The 20,798-nt window shown below is 41.5% G+C and overlaps 2 protein-coding genes across 4 annotated transcripts in view; one reads left to right on the top strand and one right to left on the bottom strand.

The window, feature by feature from the left end:
- ASB3 (ankyrin repeat and SOCS box containing 3) overlaps positions 1 to 20,798 on the bottom strand; it is a 33,486-nt gene that overhangs the window by 11,880 nt on the left and 808 nt on the right. For 2 of the 3 annotated variants that reach the window (XM_074578642.1, XM_074578644.1), the window contains exons 2-3: positions 1,346 to 1,559; positions 892 to 1,050 (exon numbers count right to left, since the gene is read on the bottom strand). In XM_074578642.1, the coding sequence (XP_074434743.1) occupies positions 892 to 1,050; positions 1,346 to 1,544 (358 nt within the window). In that variant the 5' untranslated portion in view covers positions 1,545 to 1,559. Of the gene's footprint in view, positions 1 to 891; positions 1,051 to 1,345; positions 1,560 to 1,897; positions 2,326 to 20,798 lie in introns of those variants that run through there. The other variant, XM_074578643.1, reaches the window with a different exon arrangement.
- On the top strand, positions 2,112 to 16,484 carry CHAC2 (ChaC glutathione specific gamma-glutamylcyclotransferase 2). The gene is made up of 3 exons (XM_074578646.1): positions 2,112 to 2,284; positions 8,417 to 8,452; positions 14,747 to 16,484. The coding sequence occupies exons 1-3, from the start codon at positions 2,150 to 2,152 to the stop codon at positions 15,128 to 15,130; spliced, it is 555 nt and encodes a 184-aa protein (XP_074434747.1). The 5' UTR covers positions 2,112 to 2,149; the 3' UTR covers positions 15,131 to 16,484.

The following is a 20,798-nucleotide window of genomic DNA, read 5'->3' as shown; positions in this document are numbered from 1 at the left end:
GTGTTAGTGCGCTACCTGGCCAAGGAGTGCCTCTGGCTTGTAGTACTCAATGTCTGACACAGAGCTGTGCCAAACCCCCGTTCCATATTCTAGACTAACCTGACCAGCAACTTTTTCCTTTTTAAAAATCTCTTGGACACACAACCCCAGCGCTATTCCTTGGCCCTGTATAATCTACGTAAGCACTTATACGTAGTGTTAATTATCACCATCCAGTGCGATTTAATGATGATTTCCCCACAATGATTTCCCCACAATTCCCCTACCTGTTACCCATTGTTTTAAGCAAATAAACTATTTAGTTGCTTAAAAATAAAATGTGAATAGACTTATAAACAAAGGTAACATGGCAGCCGTGATGTTTGCCTGGGTACAGAGGTGAGTAAAACAATAAGCACATTTAATCAGATGATTTAGACTCTGAAGCTCCACTATAGCTGAAGTTTCAAGCATTTAATGATGTCAAACATAAATCATAGGAAAATACCCTAAAATAATGGACCTTAATTGCTAAACTAGGAATTGCAAAAGGAATAAGAGGTCTTTTCACGCAAGAAGTAGAGAGGAATTAAAAAAAAAAGACTTGAAACACCCTCAAACAGATGTAATCTTACACCTCCTCGATCTTTTCTGTGCTAGAATGAAAGAAAAGGCAATAAAAAAATATTTAGCTTTACAATTTTGTTTTTAAAACACAGTCTGGAGCAGGTTTATCCACGAATAAACAGTAATCTCTAGAATCACTCCATCTTTGAGTCTAAAGCCTAGTATTTAGGCTACAAAAATATGAAACATGGCAGGCGGTGACTGAACTCTGGTGAGTTTAAACTTAGTGAGTAAGCTTTTCCCCACTCGTTAGCTGTTCTGAGATTTCAAGAAAGCTCATGTCACCTAGGAACAGTGCGGTGGTTGCTTCAGTGGTAACTTCATTGGGGTCAGCCCCAGCTTCCAGAAGAACGCGAACGCTTTCCAAAGACCCGTGGCGTGCCGAAAGGTGCAGCGCGCACATCCCTTCAAACGTCTTTGAATTTATGCAGTCATTTGATTGAGCTACAAATGAGAATAATGGAAAAAGTTGGACCTGGCAATAAATTACAAGACACGGTTATTTTCTTAAAATAATTAAGTTGTTTGAGATGCGTGGCCTACAGCATATCCACGAATGTGCCGTTAGGCTCTTTAGAACAGCAGCGTCAGTTATTGCTGGCCCTACACAGACACCTGCCTTAGACAGACAAGGTTAAAGCAAAATCAATTGTCATTCAAGAAACCTATTTAATTTATATTTTATATGACAAGGTAATTTAGCAGAAAATCGCACGATTTCATGCTGAATTTTCCTTACCTGCGTGAATGAGCAGCCTCAGACACTCACTCGAATTGTGAGCTGCCGCTTCGTGGATTGGCACCCACCCCCTGTTATCTGCAACGTCGATGCTGTATCCCTGCTTAATCAGTTTCCTCAGCATCTTAACGTTTCCTTCTCTGGCTGCAAGCCCCACGGCGGAGCATCGGTCAGAATAGGCCTCTGTGAAATCCATCATTACCTACGGCAAACTCTGCGGGGGAGAGAGAGGAAAAAAGGGAAGGAGCGGGGGGGGGGGGGGGGGCGAAAAAAAAGAAAAAAGAAAAAGAGAGATGCCTGTTAGTACAGAAATGGTTAGTACAGAATTTGGTTTGGTTTTTTTTGGGTAAGTTTTTGTTTGGTTTGGGTGGGTTTTTTTGGAGGGGAGGGTGTTCGTGGGGTTTTGGGGGGAGCAATAGCTCCACTGCTGCTCCCTTGGGAATCATAGAATCTTCATGGTTGGAAAGGGCCTTTGAGATCACCGAGGGCAGCGGTCGCGGAGGGCTGGGGATATCTTTTCCTGGGCCAACCGACACGGCCGTAACGGCGAACCTCTGTGCACACGACGGGCTCCCGCAGACGCCCCGCAGACGCCCCGCAGAACCACGTCGCCGCTCCGCCCCAACACCGGCAGGAGCCCTCTCGGTTCAGAAAGCCCCGAGGCCAGCGCCACCCCCGGGGCAGGAGCCGCTGCCCCCGCTGGCGGCCGGCGAACGGGAAGGCCACTGGCTTTTCCTCGCCGCCGACCGGGGGCCGCCCCGCCCGGCAGTGCGCAGGCCCGCGGCAGCCGGCAGTCGGTTAGCCATGTGGGTGTTCGGCTACGGCTCCCTCATCTGGAAGGTGGATTTCCCCTACGAGGAGAAGATGGTGGGACGCATCCTAGGCTACAGCCGCCGCTTCTGGCAGGGCAGCACCGACCACCGCGGCGTGCCGGGCAAGGTGAGGCGAGGCGAGGCGGGGCGCTCGCCGGGCCTGGCGGAGGAGGCGGGCGGGCCCGGCCCGGCAGCGCGGCCCCACACAGCGGCGGCGGCGGGACGGGCGGGCCTCGGCTCCAGCCCCGCTGTGACAGACGTTAATCCGAGCAACTAGGGATATAATCCGAGCAACTAAAATACCCTCAGCGTGGGTGGCAGGCTTTGAAGAGAAAGGCCGGTTAATAAGTTAAGGCCGGAGCGCTGATCCGAGTCACGACCTCGCTGGTTTTCAGCTTTTTTTTTTTTTTTTTACTTTCAGATGAAAACTCACAGAGGGGAAAATATTTACTGTTTGGAAAAAGGGGAAAAAAACCCAAACAAACCAAAAAAAAACCCACCACCAAGAAAAATAAACTAGAATTCCAGAGGCGAGCATTCCCAATTTCATGCCAACATATATCTATATATATATTTAAGCCACAGGAGTGGGGAAAAAATAGAGTCTTACTCTGCTTTGGAAGCCTGTACTACCCTCCCCACAGAAAGGCTATCGCTCTTACACGTACCTCAACAAATGTTAAAGAAACAGTAGGTTACAGAAGCACCCAGCGAGTGAGAAGAATGACTTCGATGTGGCAGGGCTGTTATTTACGGCTGCAGATGTCGCTTAGGATTTAGTCACTATCAGAAACACAAACTGGTCATAAACGTATAGAAACCGATATTTGCATACAGCTCTCTAACAATTTACCTACTTCACATGCTGGTTTTGGATCACGAAAGTTTGTTTTCCTGATGCTCCCTAAAGCAGTGGTCTCACCTGCACCCTGGTAACTCCAGTCAAACTGGAATACAGCTTAAAAAGAGCTCCTCCAGAAAAGGCATAAGGATTCTTTTTAAAAAGTAAAACACAGCATGCTCCATGTAGCATGGAAGACATTTTCATCTAGTTCTAAATAGCATCAGTGAGAACCTCAAACACCTATAACTTGCACAGTACTTAAAGATAATACAACTTCCCCCTTGCATTTACTTTTCTTCAAGGCAAATTACCACGCTTCAGGCACTAGCACAAGTTGTGCATCTAGTATTTAAAAAAGAATAAAAAGGTTTATTGCCAAAAAACAAATTACATGCAAGTTTTCAGGCTGTCTTTCGGGTTGGAGCAGTGCTGTGCAAATGCAGCTGTCCCAGTTCTAAGCCCCAAAATGCTCTGCCATGTTGCTTTTAAGACCGAATGGAAAGCCTGGCTTCGTCACCCGGCTTTATGTGCTGTCGCAGCTCCTGTCTCCAAACCTGCGCCGCTCTCAGCCACCACCTCACCTGGCTGGAGAGGTGCAGCACGCGCAGCAGCTGGGTCGGTCGGGTCTGCAGTCTGGACAGCTATCGTTCGCTTTCTTAGTGAGAACGCTCACTTCTCCTCTACCAGTCATCCCTTTTCAAAGATTAGGTTTGTGCAAGCATTGGGAAATTTCTATTCTTCTCTTGAATTCGGATGAATCAAAAAGCACGTGCAAAAGTTGTTAGGGTGAGGCATAAAAGAGTGCGATCCCATCAGCCTCCCCTACTTCAGAAATCAGGCTTTTTAAAAAAAAATAAATTAACACTCCCTAAACAGTCAACAGAGAAAGTCTTATTCTTGGGGCTTCAGAAAGGAATAAAACCCACACCAGCCATCTTTTCTCCCTTTTTGCCAGTATTCTTGGTGACCGCATTGCATTATCTTCTGTTGGGCTAGACTGAAATTCAGGGGAATGTTCAGAGTGACCGTCTTTGTGCGGATATTGGAAATACTGCAAAATGGTCACGCTAGGTTATTATTCACTAGCATATACTTGGTTCCAGGAAGCTTAGACTTTTGCATTTCTGCCCCAGTCGAGATCATACCCAGAACCATCATCTGCAGGCATACAGCGTCTTAAAACAACCACCACCCCCCTGCCCCAAGCCCGTGCTTTGTTCTACTTCTGACTGAGGGCACAGGTGATTAATGTAAACTAGTTAATGCATTTTATTTTATGTTTTATGTAAAACATTCGGCATTAACAAAACACACCTTTTCTCAGCATCAGCAAGTTAATGCCTTTTTGTATTCCTGCAAATCACGAGTTGCTACTCCTGCTTGCAAGGCAAAAAGGCTCCCTCAGCGTATGCTGAGAAAACGCAGCAGGGACCTTCCATTTCACCAGGACAAATGCTCTCTGCTATAAAATCTTTACAATCCTTGACATCGGAGACTAATTACGTCTCTTGTGGGTGACCTACAAGCAAAACTGGTCCTTCAGCACTAACGCATTTTAAAGAGCAGCAGTAAAACAGCAGCTGACAAGTTAGAAAAACCTATCCTGAAAACACGCTTTGCGCCAACGTTCCACGGTCAGCGCAACAAAAACATACAGAGCACTTTTACGTACAGTGGCTGCAAGCTGTTAGTACAAAACTCAGTTGACCTTGTGATTGTACTTTGAACTGCTCAACTCCTACATTGGTAAGATGGTTAACTAGTTACAAAATTATATTTAATCATGGGGACGTAGTTTATATTGTAAAAAGTTTTGTTAGAATAGATCAAGAATGCAAAAAAAGGAATAAACATTTATTGAAAAGTATACAGCAACTTACAAAATAGCTGCATTTAAAAATAAGGCTTTCAGAGGATTATTCCGAATAGTACATTAAAGCAGCTTGAATTTTATCAGGCAATAACAGTGTTCCCTGAAAAAAGTGCTATTGGCTAAGTAACAAAAATGTTTTCATAAATGGTGAATTCAAATTTCTTAGTGCAAGCTTCATAAAAAACAGCATCTCCATGCTGTTCTCCAATGCAAAATGCAAATCTCCATGATTCACATACACCTTCTACAACATTAAAAGTCTGGGGGTTTGGTTTTGCACGGAACGGCACGGAAGTGTAAATGCATTCAAGGGTTGAAGCCATTATTATCACAAGGTGGCCTGAACCAAACTAATAGCTTGCTGCTGCCAAAACAGTGAAGTCTGGCTTCCTCTCCTTACAATCCCCATCCCTCCCAGCTTCAGACCGCTTGCTTTAGCCGGGGAAACTTGGTGCCGTGGTTAATCTAGCCCCAGCTGTCTGCTGCCACTGTCCCAACAGCGACCAAACAGAAAACTCTTGAGTTTCTGCTTGAAGTGTTTTAAGATAATGAGGGGCTTTATAGTGAAATTGAGAAAAAAAGGAGGTTGGACTAAACGATCTCCAGAGGTGCCTTCCCTCCTTTGTGATTCCCTCATTTACCCTGGCAGTTTCTTCCCGTTTGATGGCTCCCAGCAAGAGGGCTATGGCGGAAAGGATGGATGGATAGGCTCCTGTTACACCATAATGAGCCACAGGAAAGGGAAGTCGAAAAGGCTACGCTTCGTTTAAATAAGCTTGTGCTTTTAAGGAAACCATTTAAAATTATTACATTCCTACTTACTAGCAAGCTTACACCTCCCCTTCTGAAAAAATTTAGGAGGTAGTCAAGCTAAAATTATTTCTACGGTCATATTTCCTTTTATTCCATCTTACTTTTGTATCCAGATGCAAAAATGTTTTGATTCCTCTATCAGTGAGTATATAGTAATTTTAGCAGCTGAGCAGTTTGTGGCACCACTGAAAGCAATCTAACAGTGAAAGATCATATTTCAGTTTACCCTACTGTTTCATAGCACACATCAGCTAGACCTCAGGACTGTCCTGAGGAGCTTTATCTCCAAGCAGATGGACAAAGCCTCTATGCCAGGAGAATGGCCACAGTCTCTAGCGCAGGCTCTGCGTCATGCTAATGCTATTTTCTCTTTTTACTGAACCCAGGTTGGTAAAGCCTGTAAGAATCTCCTGTCACCTGCACTCTAAGACAGGAGTACATTTGGGAGCTCTAATGTACAGTACGATTGAGCCCCTGAAGGGAAATACAACACTAAGAGCTAAAACAAGGTGTTCAAATTTTCCACAATGATTTCCCTTCTGATCCAGACAGGTGATGCCCCTTAGCGCTGCAGATGCCTTAGAAAATGCCCGCACAGCCGCAGACCACGGGGCTGCTCCAGAGCGGTCCAATGCAAGGTTGCCTTCATCAGCCTTGTGTCAGTACGCAGCACAGAACTGACACAGATCCCTCAAAGACATCTGATTTTTTAGGTGATCATTCAGGTTCGTCCTTGCCAGTACTCCCTGGGCAAGGCAAAAATGGCTTTGGTTTGTATTATATAGCTGGTCATTTATAGATCTGTTATTTTCTTTACATAGCTAGCAGAGGTAACACCCCTGGTTCCTCAATGGTGTTTGTTTTTAGGTGGTTCTGTGCAGGACGAAGACTCTGCAAACCAATACTATAAATACCCTGTCCTTCCCTACACAAACAGATTGTTCTTTCATCACACAACTAGTCTGAAGATTAAGTACTCCTCAGTACTTTACTTTCATTTAATATTTGGGCTTCAGATACAGACATTCCTGGTGTTAAAGGGAAAGCTGTTTCCCACCACAGAATGTCTCTTTAATCCATAATTTACAAAATCTTAGTGTCCAATACTAAGTACACAAGTCGGAAGTATGAATGGCTACGGATAAAACTCCCCAAAAGGAACACCTAAGTTATCTTGATTAATCAGGTAACAGACCTGGTAATCATTTAGCATTCGTTTAGTTTTGTTACCTTACTCTGTCAATCAGATAAGGAATCAATGGCTGATGCTGGGAGAGAACTGGCATACAAATGAAAAAATGCAGCACCTCAGAGCTTATAAATAGCCTTTAAGATTATAAAAGATCTGACGCTAAGTAAACAATATCTACACTTGATGGTATCTACTAAATGCTCTGCATAAACTAGATTTCATATTTAGCTTGTTACCAAAGAATCATGGCTTGCCGGTGACTCAGTGCAGGAGAAAACTCAACGCTGTTTCTGTGTGAGACAAATAGAAGTACAGACTTATCAAAGAGAAAAGCATGGACATGTCAATGAAGCTATTAGTGATGAATCATAAAAATACTGAAAGGTAGTAGCCCAAGACTGGAAATTAGCCAAGACTAAATGAAGGGCATGCATCCAAGTACATCAAATTCAGATTATCTTTGCGACTCCTAAGAGAATGAATTTCTGTTCTACACTAGAATTGAATTAATGCTAGTACCTCTGCTTTCCCTTACCTCTAATCAGATGCTCATATACTAATTTAATGCCAAAATTAGCAATTTTAAACTACAGATGTAGTTCTCCATAGGGTTTTATGTTTTAAAATTTTATTCTCCAGGCTGTGCAACACATTTTAACAATTTTATTTTCAGTATTTAAAAACTGGTTTCTTAAAAATAAGCCATGACTAAGGTACCGTCCCTCAGCCCAGTAAGGAAGAATGAGCTGGGAGGGGGAAAAGAAGGGGAAAATAGTCTTTTGCACAGTAAACTTCTTTTTCAACTTTGAATAACACAGTGCGTACTAGGGTTTTTTGCTATATGTTTTCAAAAACATCTAATTAGGTAGGAGCTTTTAAACCTAGGAGTTGCCGTGTGTCATAGTGTGTAATTAACATTATCTAAAATCCAGTTGTGCAAACCAAGCCAGAAGTGGTAATATCTTGCCTGATTCTACGCAAGCTAGATTTTTGTGTTACACTGTTTTCTGTGCCTGCATATAAACCTTTTGAATACAAGTGAGAAGTTTCACCTCACTGTCATTTTGTAGATAAAAAACAAAACAAAACAAAACAAAAAAACAGTACTGTGGAAAAGCAACATTACTGAGGAAGGTGCACTGAGAATAGTTTTACATTAATGAATTATTACCACCATTTTAAACAAATAGAATTGAGTCTGGACAGCACATACAAAGCAAGGACATTCAACACCTCCCCATTTATGACTGCCCTTAATCTAACTTCTGTGTTGCATTCAGTTTCCACTCAGAATTTAACTTTTTGTTTATCACAGTTTATCTAATACACATCAAAAGCAATTCTCAAAAAATATTTATACTGGATCTCAAAGAAATAGAGCTTATTGAGATTGTCCTGGATTAGTTCTCTGACCTTTTCATTTATTGTAATTGTGGGGTTTTTTCTTTTCTTTTTTTTTTTTTTTTGTTTTGCTCGTGATGTAGGATAAAAGCCTCTAACTGAACTATGATTTTTTTTTTTTTTTTTTTAATTTTAGCCTGGAAGAGTTGTGACTCTGGTTGAAGATCCTGAGGTATAGTACTCCTCTTATGTCTCTGTAGTGTACAGAATGTCCTGTTGCATTTCCAGCCTGTGTAGTAAGTCTCTCTTAATTTTTGCTTCTCTACAAGCAAATAATTGAGTTACCTTTAGTGCAATGAAAAGTTCTCTGAAAATTTCTTGTAATTACACCAATGACACTGATTGTTTCAAATCGATCAGTCAATCAAAACTAAAAAACTGGAAGTAGCTTGGGTCTGTTATTACCAAAGTTGTATTTGAAAGTATTTTCTGGAATAGTCACTTCAGCTATCCTGTTATAACATGCAGAATTTTACTTTACTTATACATGTAGTGCTGATGATACCCCAGTAATAATCGCCAGATGTTGTGTCAGAACTGTAATGTTGCCCTCCCAAAATAAAAACTGAAACAAATCAAGATTACATGGCAGTGATAAAAAAGAAGATATCCTTGCTTTATTTTTTGCTACACAGATAAAATGCTTAAGGAATTAAGCGCCACAACTGTGCTTTTGGTTTCTATGTAATACTGTGAAATTAGCTCCTGTTTAGAGAAAATGGTCATTGGCCCGAGTCTACCATTCTTGCTTATCTTTCGACCTTTTTCCTAGGTCTCACTTTGCCAGTGCAAGGGAGGTGTTTGCAAGGGGAGTGCCCGGGCAGGGGATGGAGGAGAGAGGAGGCAAGACTTGGGCTTACAGTCATGTAAGCTGTAGGAAAAATCAAGATTTTTCTGCTTAAAAAAGTCTCTAGAATTACATTTTACCCTTTTTGAATTCTGATCCGACAGTAAAGAAGCTAGTCTTTACAACAACCCGCAATTTTTTTAGGGCTCTGGCCCACAAGGGAGCACTCGTTTGGACTGCTCACCAGCTAGGACAGAAGCACTGAGTCAGGCTGGGGAAGCCCAGAGGAGCCTATTGCAGGGTACACGTTGGATGGGATTGCTTTCCCCCTCCTGCTGATCCTCCGGGCCCCCCACATCCAGCACTGCTGCTCTATTCTGGCACCTTGCTGGGGACAGCTGCGATGGTCATGTCCGTCTAGCTTCACACTGCTCCAGGAAAGGGAACCCCTGCACATACTAGTGCCTCCAAAAGCAGGAGGGAAAGAAGGATGGCACGGAAGCAGGGGGAGAGCAAGGCCACACGACACCACGCCGTAAGACATGAAGAATGGGTATTTTGGTAGTAGTCAGTTTTTATTCACAATTGCTTATCTAGACAGTTATGATATTGCTGTCTTACCCATCTATTTCCCTGAAATAGCAGCTACAAAGAGAGGTAAGTTTAGTGGTAACTTCAACTGGTTTTTGCAGTTATCAAAACCAGCAAAATGCAATGCACTGCTTCTCACTGTGATTTTCTGTACCTTTCTAGTAAGGTTTTTTTTTCACATTACTGTACTGCTGGGTACCATTACGTTACCAGACACCTATATAGGCAAAGAATGCTTATATTTGTTGTCACTCACTTTGTATTGTTAAGCAAACTTATTGGTTACCACAGAAACACTTTTTCCCTTAACAAACCAGCTTTATTTGGTTGGGTTTTTTTTCCCTTTCCTCCAGAATCTGGTGTGACCAGATAATCACACTTTACACATAATCATCAAATGGTGTGACGAGTCATTTGCTTTAATTTCCATTACTCATTCTGCAGTTGAAAAAGGTAACCTTATTTTGAAGGTATCTTAGCAGACTAAGCAATTATTCCCCTGTATGCGGACACCAAATACTGTAGTGACAGCAGCAGTGGTACTTTTGCTGGCAATGCCAGCTCTCAGCTCTGTGCTGGCCCGTGTGTCCTTTTTCACTCATGATACACATAGTGCAGCTTGGAAACATGTGGTTTAGAGAGTGATTTTAACTTGCTCCATCTGAGTTTCTTTGCCAGTTAAGAGGAAACCACACAGAAAGAGAACATCACACTCCTTGTCAGATTTCTGGATTATAATTTTCCATCATAGAATCGCCTAGGTTGGAAGGGACCTTTCAGATCATCGAGTCCAACCATCAATCTAACTCTGCCAAAAACCATCACTAAACCATATCTCTAAGCACTATGTCTACCCGTCTTTTAAATACCTACAGGGATGGTGCCGCAACTACTTCCCTGGGCAGCCTGTTCCAATGCTTTCAGTGTAAAAATTTTTCCTGATATCCAGTCTAAATCTCCCCTGGCGCCAACTTGAAGCCATTTCCTCTTGTCCTATTGACTGTCACTTGTCTCATATTCAGCCAGCTGTCCACCAACACCCCCAGGTCCTTTTCTGCCAAGCCACTTCTTCTAGCCACCCCTCCCCAGGCTTGTACCGCTGCATGGGGTGGTTGTGACCCAAGGGCAGGACCCGACACTTGACCTTGGCCCATGGATCCAGCCTGGCCAGAGCCCTCTGCAAGGCCTTTCTACCCTCAAGCAGGTCGACACTCCCACCTAACTTGGGGTTGTCTGCAAACTTACTGAGGGGGCACTCAATCCCCTCGTCCAGATCATTGATAAAGATATTAAAGAGAACTGGCCCCAGTACTGAGCCCTGTGGAACACCACTGGTGACCGGCCACCAACTGAATTTAACTCCATCCACCACCACTCTCTGGGCCCGGCCCTCCAGCCAGATTTTTACCCAGAGAAGAGTACTCCCATCCAAGCCATGGGCAGCCAGTTTCTCCAGGAGAATACTGTGGGGAAACTGCATCAAAGGCCTTACTAAAGTCCAGGTAAACAACATCTACAGCCTTTCCCTCATCCACCAAGCGGGTCACTTTGTCATAGAAGGAGATCAGGTTCATCAAGCAGGACCTGCCTTTCATGAACGCATGCTCACTGGACCTGATCCACCTGGTTGTCCTTCATGTGCTGCATAATGGCACTCAGGATGATCTGTTCCACAACCTTCCCAGGCACTGAGGTCAGACTGACAGGTTTGTAGTTCCCCGGATCATCCTTCCATCCCTTCTTGTGGATGGGCATCACATTTGGTAGCCTCCAGTCCACTGTGACCTGGGACCTCCCCGGTTTGCCAGGACTGCTGGTAAATGATGGAAAGTGGCTTGGTGAGCACTTTTGCTAGGTCTCTCAGTACCCTCAAGTGGATCCCATGTGGCCCCAGAGACTTGTGTACATCCAGGTGCTGGAGCAGGTCCCTCACTATCTCCCTTTGGATAACAGGGGCTTCATTCTGCTCCCTGTCCCTATCTGCTAGCTCAGGGGTCTGGGTACTCAGGGAACAACCGACTCTACTACTAAAGACTGAGGCAAAGAAGGCATTAAGTACCTCAGCCTTCTCCTCATCCTTTGTCACTATGTTACCACCTTCATCTGATAAAGGATGGAGATACTCCCTAGTCCTCCTTTTCTTACTAATGTATTTATAGAAACTTTTATTGTTCTTAACATCCAAAGACAGGTTAAGTTCTAGTTGGGCTTTGGCCTTTCTAATTTTCTCCCTACATAGCATCACAACATCTTTGTATCCTTCCTGAGTGGCCTGCCCCTTTTTCCAAAGGCCATAAACTCTCCTTTTTTCACTGAGTTGTATCCATGTATCTCTGTTCAGGCAGGCCAGTCTTTTCCCCCAGTGGCTCATTTTACAGCACATAGGGACACCCTGCTCCTGCGCTTTTAAGACTTCCTTCTTGAAAAACATCCACCCTTCCTGGACTCCTTTGCCCTTCAAGACTGCCTCACAAGGGATTCTGTCAAACAGGCTCCCGAAAAGACCAAAGTCTGCCCTCCGGAAGTCCACGGTGGCAGTTCTGCTGACTCCCCTCCTTGCTTCTCTGAGAATCGAATCATCTGAAATAGAAATTTCCTATACTGAAAACTAAATGAATTAAGCAGTGGTACTACCTGCTTTAAATCCTTATCCCCACTGCACCCATATGTATTTTGCTGTCAACACCAAAGTAGGTCTGAATGGCAGATGTAACTCAACATGTGCAGAAGAGGCTGTTTTTTAAAACTAATATGTTTCCTGCAGACAGCTGGAATGAACCAGCATCCCCGACGGCTGAAGGAAAGCAAGCCATTTTGGTACTCATTAGCGCTGTTCCTGGCCACAGCACATCAAATGCTGTAACCATCTACAAAGGATGCAATAGAAAATTACTCCTAATTTTTTTTTAATAAAATGTCTTTGACCAGCATATAGTCTGACTGCAAAATTCAATGCTCGTGAGTTAACACCACCACCCCAGCATTGTCTGATATCACTACTAAATGCCAAGATCCAGATTTAGGGGGAAAAACCACCAAAACGTTAATTACTTTGTCATCATAACTGTACCACTGATATGGATACCTACTTAGCTGCAGGAAAAATCGACATTTGACACTGCCAGCAGACAAAACAGACTACCAAAACAGCACTCATAAGAAACAATATGTAGCCATTAGCGGAGAACAGACCATGACCATTTTTCTACGGTATGTCAAAACAAAACCCCGTGCAAATCAGTCCCTACACGGATCTCACTGATTTGTTTATATAAAACTTGGTAAAGGAGCATAACTAATTCGCACCATAGTTAAATACTTTTTCAGGTTCTCACAGATGGTAATGAAATTTATCCTACCAGTTTTTGCTAAGGTGCTGGATATGCCACATTTATTTGTGCAAAATGAAGGTTTATCTCTCAGCTTTTTCCTCTCCAATTCAGTTTCAGTGCAGTAGTGTTACAACACTCATCCCTCCAAGTATGTGTAACAGATGTAAGGTGACACTTCGGGCCCTAGAAATGAAACTGCAACCAAACAGAGAAAGGACCTGATCATAATTTCTTTGAATTTGGCACTATTTACAAGTTTAATTTTCACATACAAATTTTGTGACGTCAAGAAGATACTTTGTGTCCTTTTTGCCAGCTCCTTAGAAGCCCACACCACGGCTATTTACCACTTCAAATTTAATTGTAACAATAAATTGTTTTCCAAGAAAGGCCTATGCATTAGCAAGAAAGTGGATGATCAATCTGCATAATTACCATTTTGACTGAAGACTTCCTAAATAAAACAGCCCTTTCTTTTAATTTGGGGCTCCTTCTACAAACAGCATTCTCCTGGAGAAACTGGCTGCTCATGGCCTGGACAGGTGTACTCTTCGCTGGGTAAAAAACTGGCTGGATGGCCGTGCCCAGAGAGTGGTGGTAAATGGAGTTAAATCCAGTTGGTGTCCAGTCACAAGTGGTGTCCCCCAGGGCTCGGTGCTGGGGCCGGTTCTCTTTAATATCTTTATCAATGATCTGGATGAAGGGATTGAATGCACCCTCAGTAAGTTCGCAGATGACACTAAGCTGGGCGGGCGTGTTGATCTGCTTGAGGGTAGGTTGGCTCTGCAGAGGGATCTGGACAGGCTGGACCGATGGGCTGAGACCAATGGTATGAGGTTCAACAAGGCCAAGTGCCGGGTCCTGCACTTGGGTCACAACAACCCCATGCAGCGCTACAGGATTGGGGCTGAGTGGCTGGAAAGCAGCTCGACAGAAAAGGACTTGGGAGTGTTGGTTGACAGCCGGCTGAATATGAGCCAGCAGTGTGCCCAGGTGGCCAAGAAGGCCAACAGCATCCTAGCCTGTATCAGGAATAGTGTGGTGAGCCGGACTAGGGAAGTGATCATCCCCCTGTACTCGGCCCTGGTGAGGCCTCACCTCGAGTACTGCGTTCAGTTTTGGGCCCCTCGCTACAAGAGGGACATTGAGGTGTTGGAGCGTGTCCAGAGAAGGGCTACAAAGCTGGTGAGGGGCCTGGAGGACAAACCTTATGAAGAACGACTGAGGGAGCTGGGGTTGTTTAGCCTGGAGAAGAGGAGGCTGAGGGGAGACCTTATCACCCTCTACAACTACCTGAAAGGAGGTTGTAGAGAGATGGGGGCTGACCTCTTCTCCCTGGTGACAAGTGATAGGACGAGGGGAAACGGGTTCAAGTTACGTCAGGGGAGGTTTAGATTAGATATTAGGAGACATTTTTTCACTGAAAGGGTTATTAAACATTGGAATAGGCTGCCCAGGGAGGTGGTGGATTCACCATCCCTGGAGGTGTTTAAAAAAAGGGTAGATGGGGCACTTAGGGACATGGTTTAGAAGTGGCTCTTGTCAGGGTAGGCTAAAGGTTGGACTCGATGATCTTAAAGGTCCCTTCCAACCTCAACAATTCTATGATTCTAAACAATGTGAGAAATAGCTACAAAAAGACTGAAACTGAAGAATATTTTTTTAAGAGAGTTTTGCCTAAATACAATGGAAATACATTAATTTGTGAGTATCTTTGAGCACTGTTTGGATTTTCTTTTCTTATGTCCTTCAACAGGGGTGTGTATGGGGTGTTGCTTACAGATTGCCAGCTGGACAAGAATGTGAAGTAAAGGCATACCTGGACTTCAGAGAGAAGGGAGGCTACAGGACTACAACTGTCATTTTCTACCCAAAAGACTCATCAGTAAAACCGTTTGACGTATTGTTATACATTGGCACTTGTGACAACCCTAACTACCTTGGTCCAGCACCTCTAGAAGAAATTGCTGAACAGATTTTTAACGCCGTTGGTCCTAGCGGAAGAAACACAGAATACCTATTTGAACTTGCTGATTCTATCAGAAATCTTGTACCAGAAGATGTAGATGAGCATCTCTTCTCCTTAGAGAAACTAGTAAAGGAACTCTTGGAAAAGCATCAAAACCTAAATTGTCTATAAAATAACTTGCTACCTTTAATGGTCTTGGTTCATCTTCAGAGGAATGGTTTCCTTGCACAATGGGTATATGATTTGGAGATGTGCTTCTCTGTACTAAGTGGTCTTATTTATTTTAATATTGCATTCAAAATACTTGGCCATTAAAACATACTGTTACAAAAAACGTTCTTTCAGGAGTCTACAGAAAGGAGAGCAGGGGAAGTGTTTTAGGTTTGAATTTGGTATACTGGGTTTTTATCCAAAGACTACATCTTTATGAAAATCTCAAAAGAACCACTTAACTCCTCTTTGTTTGAAGATTTTTTTTTATTATTATTATTTCAGGTGTAAAATAAATCTTAATATTTTTAAGATCAAAATCTGTATTCAGATAGATACAAGTCCCATTGATTTAAGTGATAGTTCTTTCTGATTCAAGACCACAGGCATGGAGCGCAGCGCAGCTAAAGAGATAAACGTTAAGTAGTTGTAAATTGCATGGTAAATGCACAGTAGAACATTTATATCATCAATGTTCAACTTCACTGAAATTAAGTTATTCCACTGAATTAGTCATCTTACCCTTTATCTATTAGTTTGTCCTTAAACACAGAGGATAAATGCTCCATTGTCAAGGAAATAATTATTTCCCTTGGCTCATTATGTCAAGGCCCTGAAAACCAAAGTACAGGGTACTTTGACACAAACAAGCCATAACATATCAGTGCCTCATTTTATTTTTTAAGACTAATATAAAGAATAAAGCCAAAATTTTGAAGTTAATTGAGTATGACTTGATGTCACAATGCAGCAAGAATGTTCAGAAACTTTCATCTTTGTTATTTGCCTTTAGATGCTGTTGTAACTTCATCTCTTAAAAAAAACACTCACCAATCCCTAAGGATAGGTTTTAAGCCAGTAATTTTCAACCACTGTTTTAGGGATTCACAGAAAACAGGTAATTAAGAAAGGAACCCTCTTTTCGGTAACCTTACATGTGTTGCATGGATGTCCAAATAAAAAGAGTTGGAAAGCCACCGGTTTAGGCTAGCAGGCTTACTTTATGCAAAACATAAGCAAATGGAGTTTCCATCCCAACAAGGACTTGTCTTGCTTCTCAAAAATTTAAGTTATTTTTGTTAACTTTTAACAAAGTATATTTTTGTATGTTAATATAGGAAAGGTCCTATTTTAAACACCATGTAATGTCACATTTTCTCGTACAGAGAATGTATAAGTGTTTAGTGGCTTGGAAGCCCATATTTTGCATCAGTAATTGCATAAACCATGTGTTTCTACTATGCAGGTTGTCCCTTTCTCTTCTTTACATTTTCCTGTTTTGTATTTGTAATTGCTTGAAAATATTGGTGTTCTCAAAATAACAAGCTGCTATTATTTTGCTTGGCCACCTACAAGCCAAGAAGAACATAAATGAATAACAGGAGACATTTCAGAAAGGCAGCTAGATGAGAAAATAGGATATTAAAATTCAAAACTAAATTCAAGATAATTAGACCACTTAAAATATTTAACCAAGAAAGATGTATTTTTTACATACCAGATTATAGTTTTAGCGTGCCTCTGGCATCTCTCAAGCATTGATTCATTGAGGGGAAAAAAAAAAAGAAGTGCGTTGGTTTTTAGAAGCTACTGTTTATTAGTACCAGTTGAATGCCAGTATTTTAAGAGTACCTGATGGGGTATCACTTGCTGGACTACTCTAAACTGCATAAGCAAATCTTCTGATCATATTAGCAAAATAATCATATGTATTAAGGCCCCATTTTTCCATTAGTACACATGAATTACTTGCAAACTGATGGAATAGCCTTCAAAGGTCTTCATTCTCCACTGCACTATGCTGCTTTGAGATTGACATAACTGAGCAAAGTAGCGACCCCAACTAATTCATCCGTACAGCAGGAGAGGAGCATGATCCGAACTTCCAGGTGTCTGTGCATAACGACAGTCATTAAGATGCCCATAGCTGGGGCTGAGTGACTTCACACACCAAAGATGGACAGTGATAACCATCAACCAAATCAACATTAATGAACATGCATTTATTCACCTTGACTTAAAATCACTGGATACTAGATAACTGTTACTAGAAGTGTTATGTATAATTTAATTCAAGAATATTTAAGTGTTGAAAAGAATAGCACCCTCAAGAAAAACCCCAACTAACAGCAGCACTTCTTTTCTTGTGCTCACTTCATATTTAAGCAAGCTGTAGTAAAGTTAAAACACGTACAGTGGCATGCCCGGTCTATGAATTTTTAAAAATTCTTTCCTTAATACTTATCCTTGTTCCTTAAAACAGGGAAGGGGATGCTTACACTCACTAATGATCCAAAAACATCAGTGATAATTCCCTCATTAAAACTCTAATGATTTAAGCACTGTGTTGGGGTATTGTAATTATCTATAGCTCTGCATTTTGTATCTTTAAATATATTCAGGACACTGGTAGTTCATTTACTTTCCAGATTCATAAAACTTGCAATAATATCCGTAACAATACATTCCAGTTTGTGCATACAACTTCAATATAATAAAAATGCATCACATTTACTAATGGTGTTAGAGAAAGAAATTTCCTGAAATGTTATGTTTATTTAAATTGTATCCATATTAGGATGGACATCAATGTGTGTCTTAACTGCATCTTCTTATAAAATGCTGTTAGAGCTAATGATGAAAAACAATATACAAGAGCTAGCTATACTATGCAGTCTTAAACTGTGTCAACATTAGGAATGAATTAAAGCACTGGAAATATACCTTTGTTCTTGCTGTACAGGATTTGAGCCACAACTCTTCCTACAGCTTCAATCACCAACAAAAGTTCAGTATTCTTTCAGATTTGTTACTCACCATAAAAAAATTAACATACACTTTTTTTATAGGCCATTTATGCTTAATTTTTTGTTTCCCCGCTGGTTAGAACTAAATCTAAATTTGTGACAAGTTACAGATATTTTAGATATGGTTTTATTATACAACCACACACAGTGGTTTCCAAAACAGCGTTTGAAGAAACACTAGTCATATCTATGTTGTCAGTTTTACTCCCTGGGATCCACAGACTCAAATCACCAAGCATTCAGCATGGACCTCTGCCCTTCCATCCATGAAGGAAGCAGCATATAGTAATATGCAGTGATGGTCTTCCCTGGTGTGACCGCACAGTAAAAATTTCTAACACCATTTGTCGGAAGAGGAACTTGCCCAGCAGTTGGTCACACTCACACTATGATGCTCACACTCCCTATGATGCTGAAAGGGATTACCATTGAGCAGTACACAAACCGATATATCTGTAAATTATTTTGGAATCTCCCGAATAAAAGTCCTATATTAATTTAAGTTACAGGAAAAAAATGTAAGGTTTGTACAAAGACTGCAATAAGACAGTTTAATTTGATTGTGCTATAATGTGAATTAAAATAAAAACACAGATACTAAAAAGTAGCTTATGTAATAATATCTGATATCATGTAGTATCATCAATTAACTATTTGAGAGCAAGTCATTAAATATGCAGTCATCTTCTGTGAATATATGAATCTATAACCTGAATATGCAACATTTTATTTAATTTTTTTGTCTAGCTTTTGATAATAAGCACACTCCATACTCATTTTGACTGCCACTGACAAAATTAATGTGTCATCTGACTTAATCATAAAACTTCAATAAACAGATTTGCATTTCTTAATGCAAGAAAACTCATGGACAAGGGAAATCAAGTCATTCTGTAATTACCAGATTCTTTGTAGGATTCCCAATAATAATTTCTGTCTTTCCTTCTTCAGCCATTTATGTGCTCCGTATTTCCCATAGATGGGCAAAGATGAGATCAGATGGGACTGGCCTAACCTGTTCTAATTTGGGAACTGTGCTGGACCATTCGGGTATTCAGGCGTATGTGTATATGTGTGTATGTGTGTGTGTGTATATATATATAGAGAGAGAGAGAGAGAGACGGAGACAGAGAACTCCTAGAGTTCTTTTTTATACACATAAACCTTGATTTGCTTTTATCCATTGGTTGCGTTCAACAGTTTTGTACATAGACGTAATTACCAAAGTTTGGAGGGTCGAAACAAAACGAAGCTAATTGTCGTGCCCTCACTACACACAAAGAGGAATTGCTAACCATTTCCTTATTGTTGTATGACTACATCTTTATCCCCACTTTCATGCTCTAAAATTTCTTTTTTTCACAAGGGTACATAAAGACGAGACTCCTTCTAGACTAGACTGCTTTCTAGAAACTAAAATTTGATGAAAATCCTTTGCAAAGATAACTAGAGTGCAGTTCAGTCATGCAGAAGAATGCAGTGTTTGGTAGTTCTTAAAATAACTCTAACACATTCAGTAAAACAATTTTTACCACAAATGCAAGAATAACATTGTGTCATACTGCAGTTCCTTAACAACTGACAGAAAAAGGAAGACATACAGTCTTAACAGAAGCTCTGTAAGTCTGAATATTTCAGGTAATTTTGCTAAGAAGCATAACAAAAAAAAAAGTTAGCTCGAAGTATCATGCGTAACTTACCCCTTAACAAGCAGAAAAAAACCCCCGAAAACAAATCACATTTTGAACACCATTAACTCATAAAAGCTAAAACAACAAAGTTACAAAATTGATTGCAGCATCCCCCATCCGTATAATATCACTAATTTATATCATTTCCTGAATTCGTCAGCCATCCCTTCTTTCTGGTATGCGTGTGGATACAGGCTTTACTCAAACTGAGAAGCTGAGGATGTTGGAAAAACCTGACTACAGCTCCCCCATCCGATCTATTTCTGTATGTCTGTTCTGTGTAACAAACGAAGCTCTTACAAGATGATTTTTCACTCTGTTCAGACAAGCTACTGACTGGCAGAGGGGATGCAAACAGACATCAGGATAACAAGCCCCCAACAGGGCCCTGTATCTTGACTTTCTACCGTGCAAGTATATAGCTGTTGCAAGGTGAGAAAGAAGCTGTTTTTCAAAAAATTATTATTCTCTAACAGTCTTCTGCAAAAGCTGGATGTGGGCTATACACTCACTTAGATTACCACCTACAGTACAGCCCTGATTACTCCAGCTTCACACTCCCTCAGTATTCTTACATTAATTTCCTTGCTCCTCCTGCTTTCTATTGAAGTAACTTCCTTTTAATTGTTGCCCTCCTTTGTCTCAAACAGATGTCTTGTCTGCATCTTTCTGGCCTTTTGCAACTTGGGTCTCTTCTCTGTGGGTGTTCTGGCACTTCCCTCTCATTGTGCACGTGCTTGAACTAGAAGAAGAATTCTTCTCCCAGTACAGCTATACCTGCTTTGCCAGCAATTTAACAGGAAAAAAATTACACTCTTATTAAACAAGAAAATTATGGTAGCAAAGCTTGAAAGCATTGATTAGACCCGAGGCAGCCATTTAGTAAAGTTTCAAGCTATTTTAAGTTATATTATTACGAACCACTTACTCAAAACAGTTCAAAGAGACTCCGCCAGTTTTGCCCAATGTAAATGTGAAAGCGTGCACACACACCACTCTTCGTGGCAAAACAGCGATGAAGAACATCCTGAAACAAAGCGTCTTAAACCAAACCACCTGAGCTGACGACGCATCACCCATCTTTCTCCATCACCACTGGGCTTTTTCCTCGTATCATCTGCTTCCTTTGCC

Source organism: Larus michahellis, chromosome 3, assembly GCF_964199755.1.
Source record: "Larus michahellis chromosome 3, bLarMic1.1, whole genome shotgun sequence".
NCBI classification, from domain to species: Eukaryota; Metazoa; Chordata; class Aves; order Charadriiformes; family Laridae; genus Larus; species Larus michahellis.
Note: the sequence above shows the minus strand (reverse complement) of the source record. Positions and strands in the feature narration are given on the sequence as shown.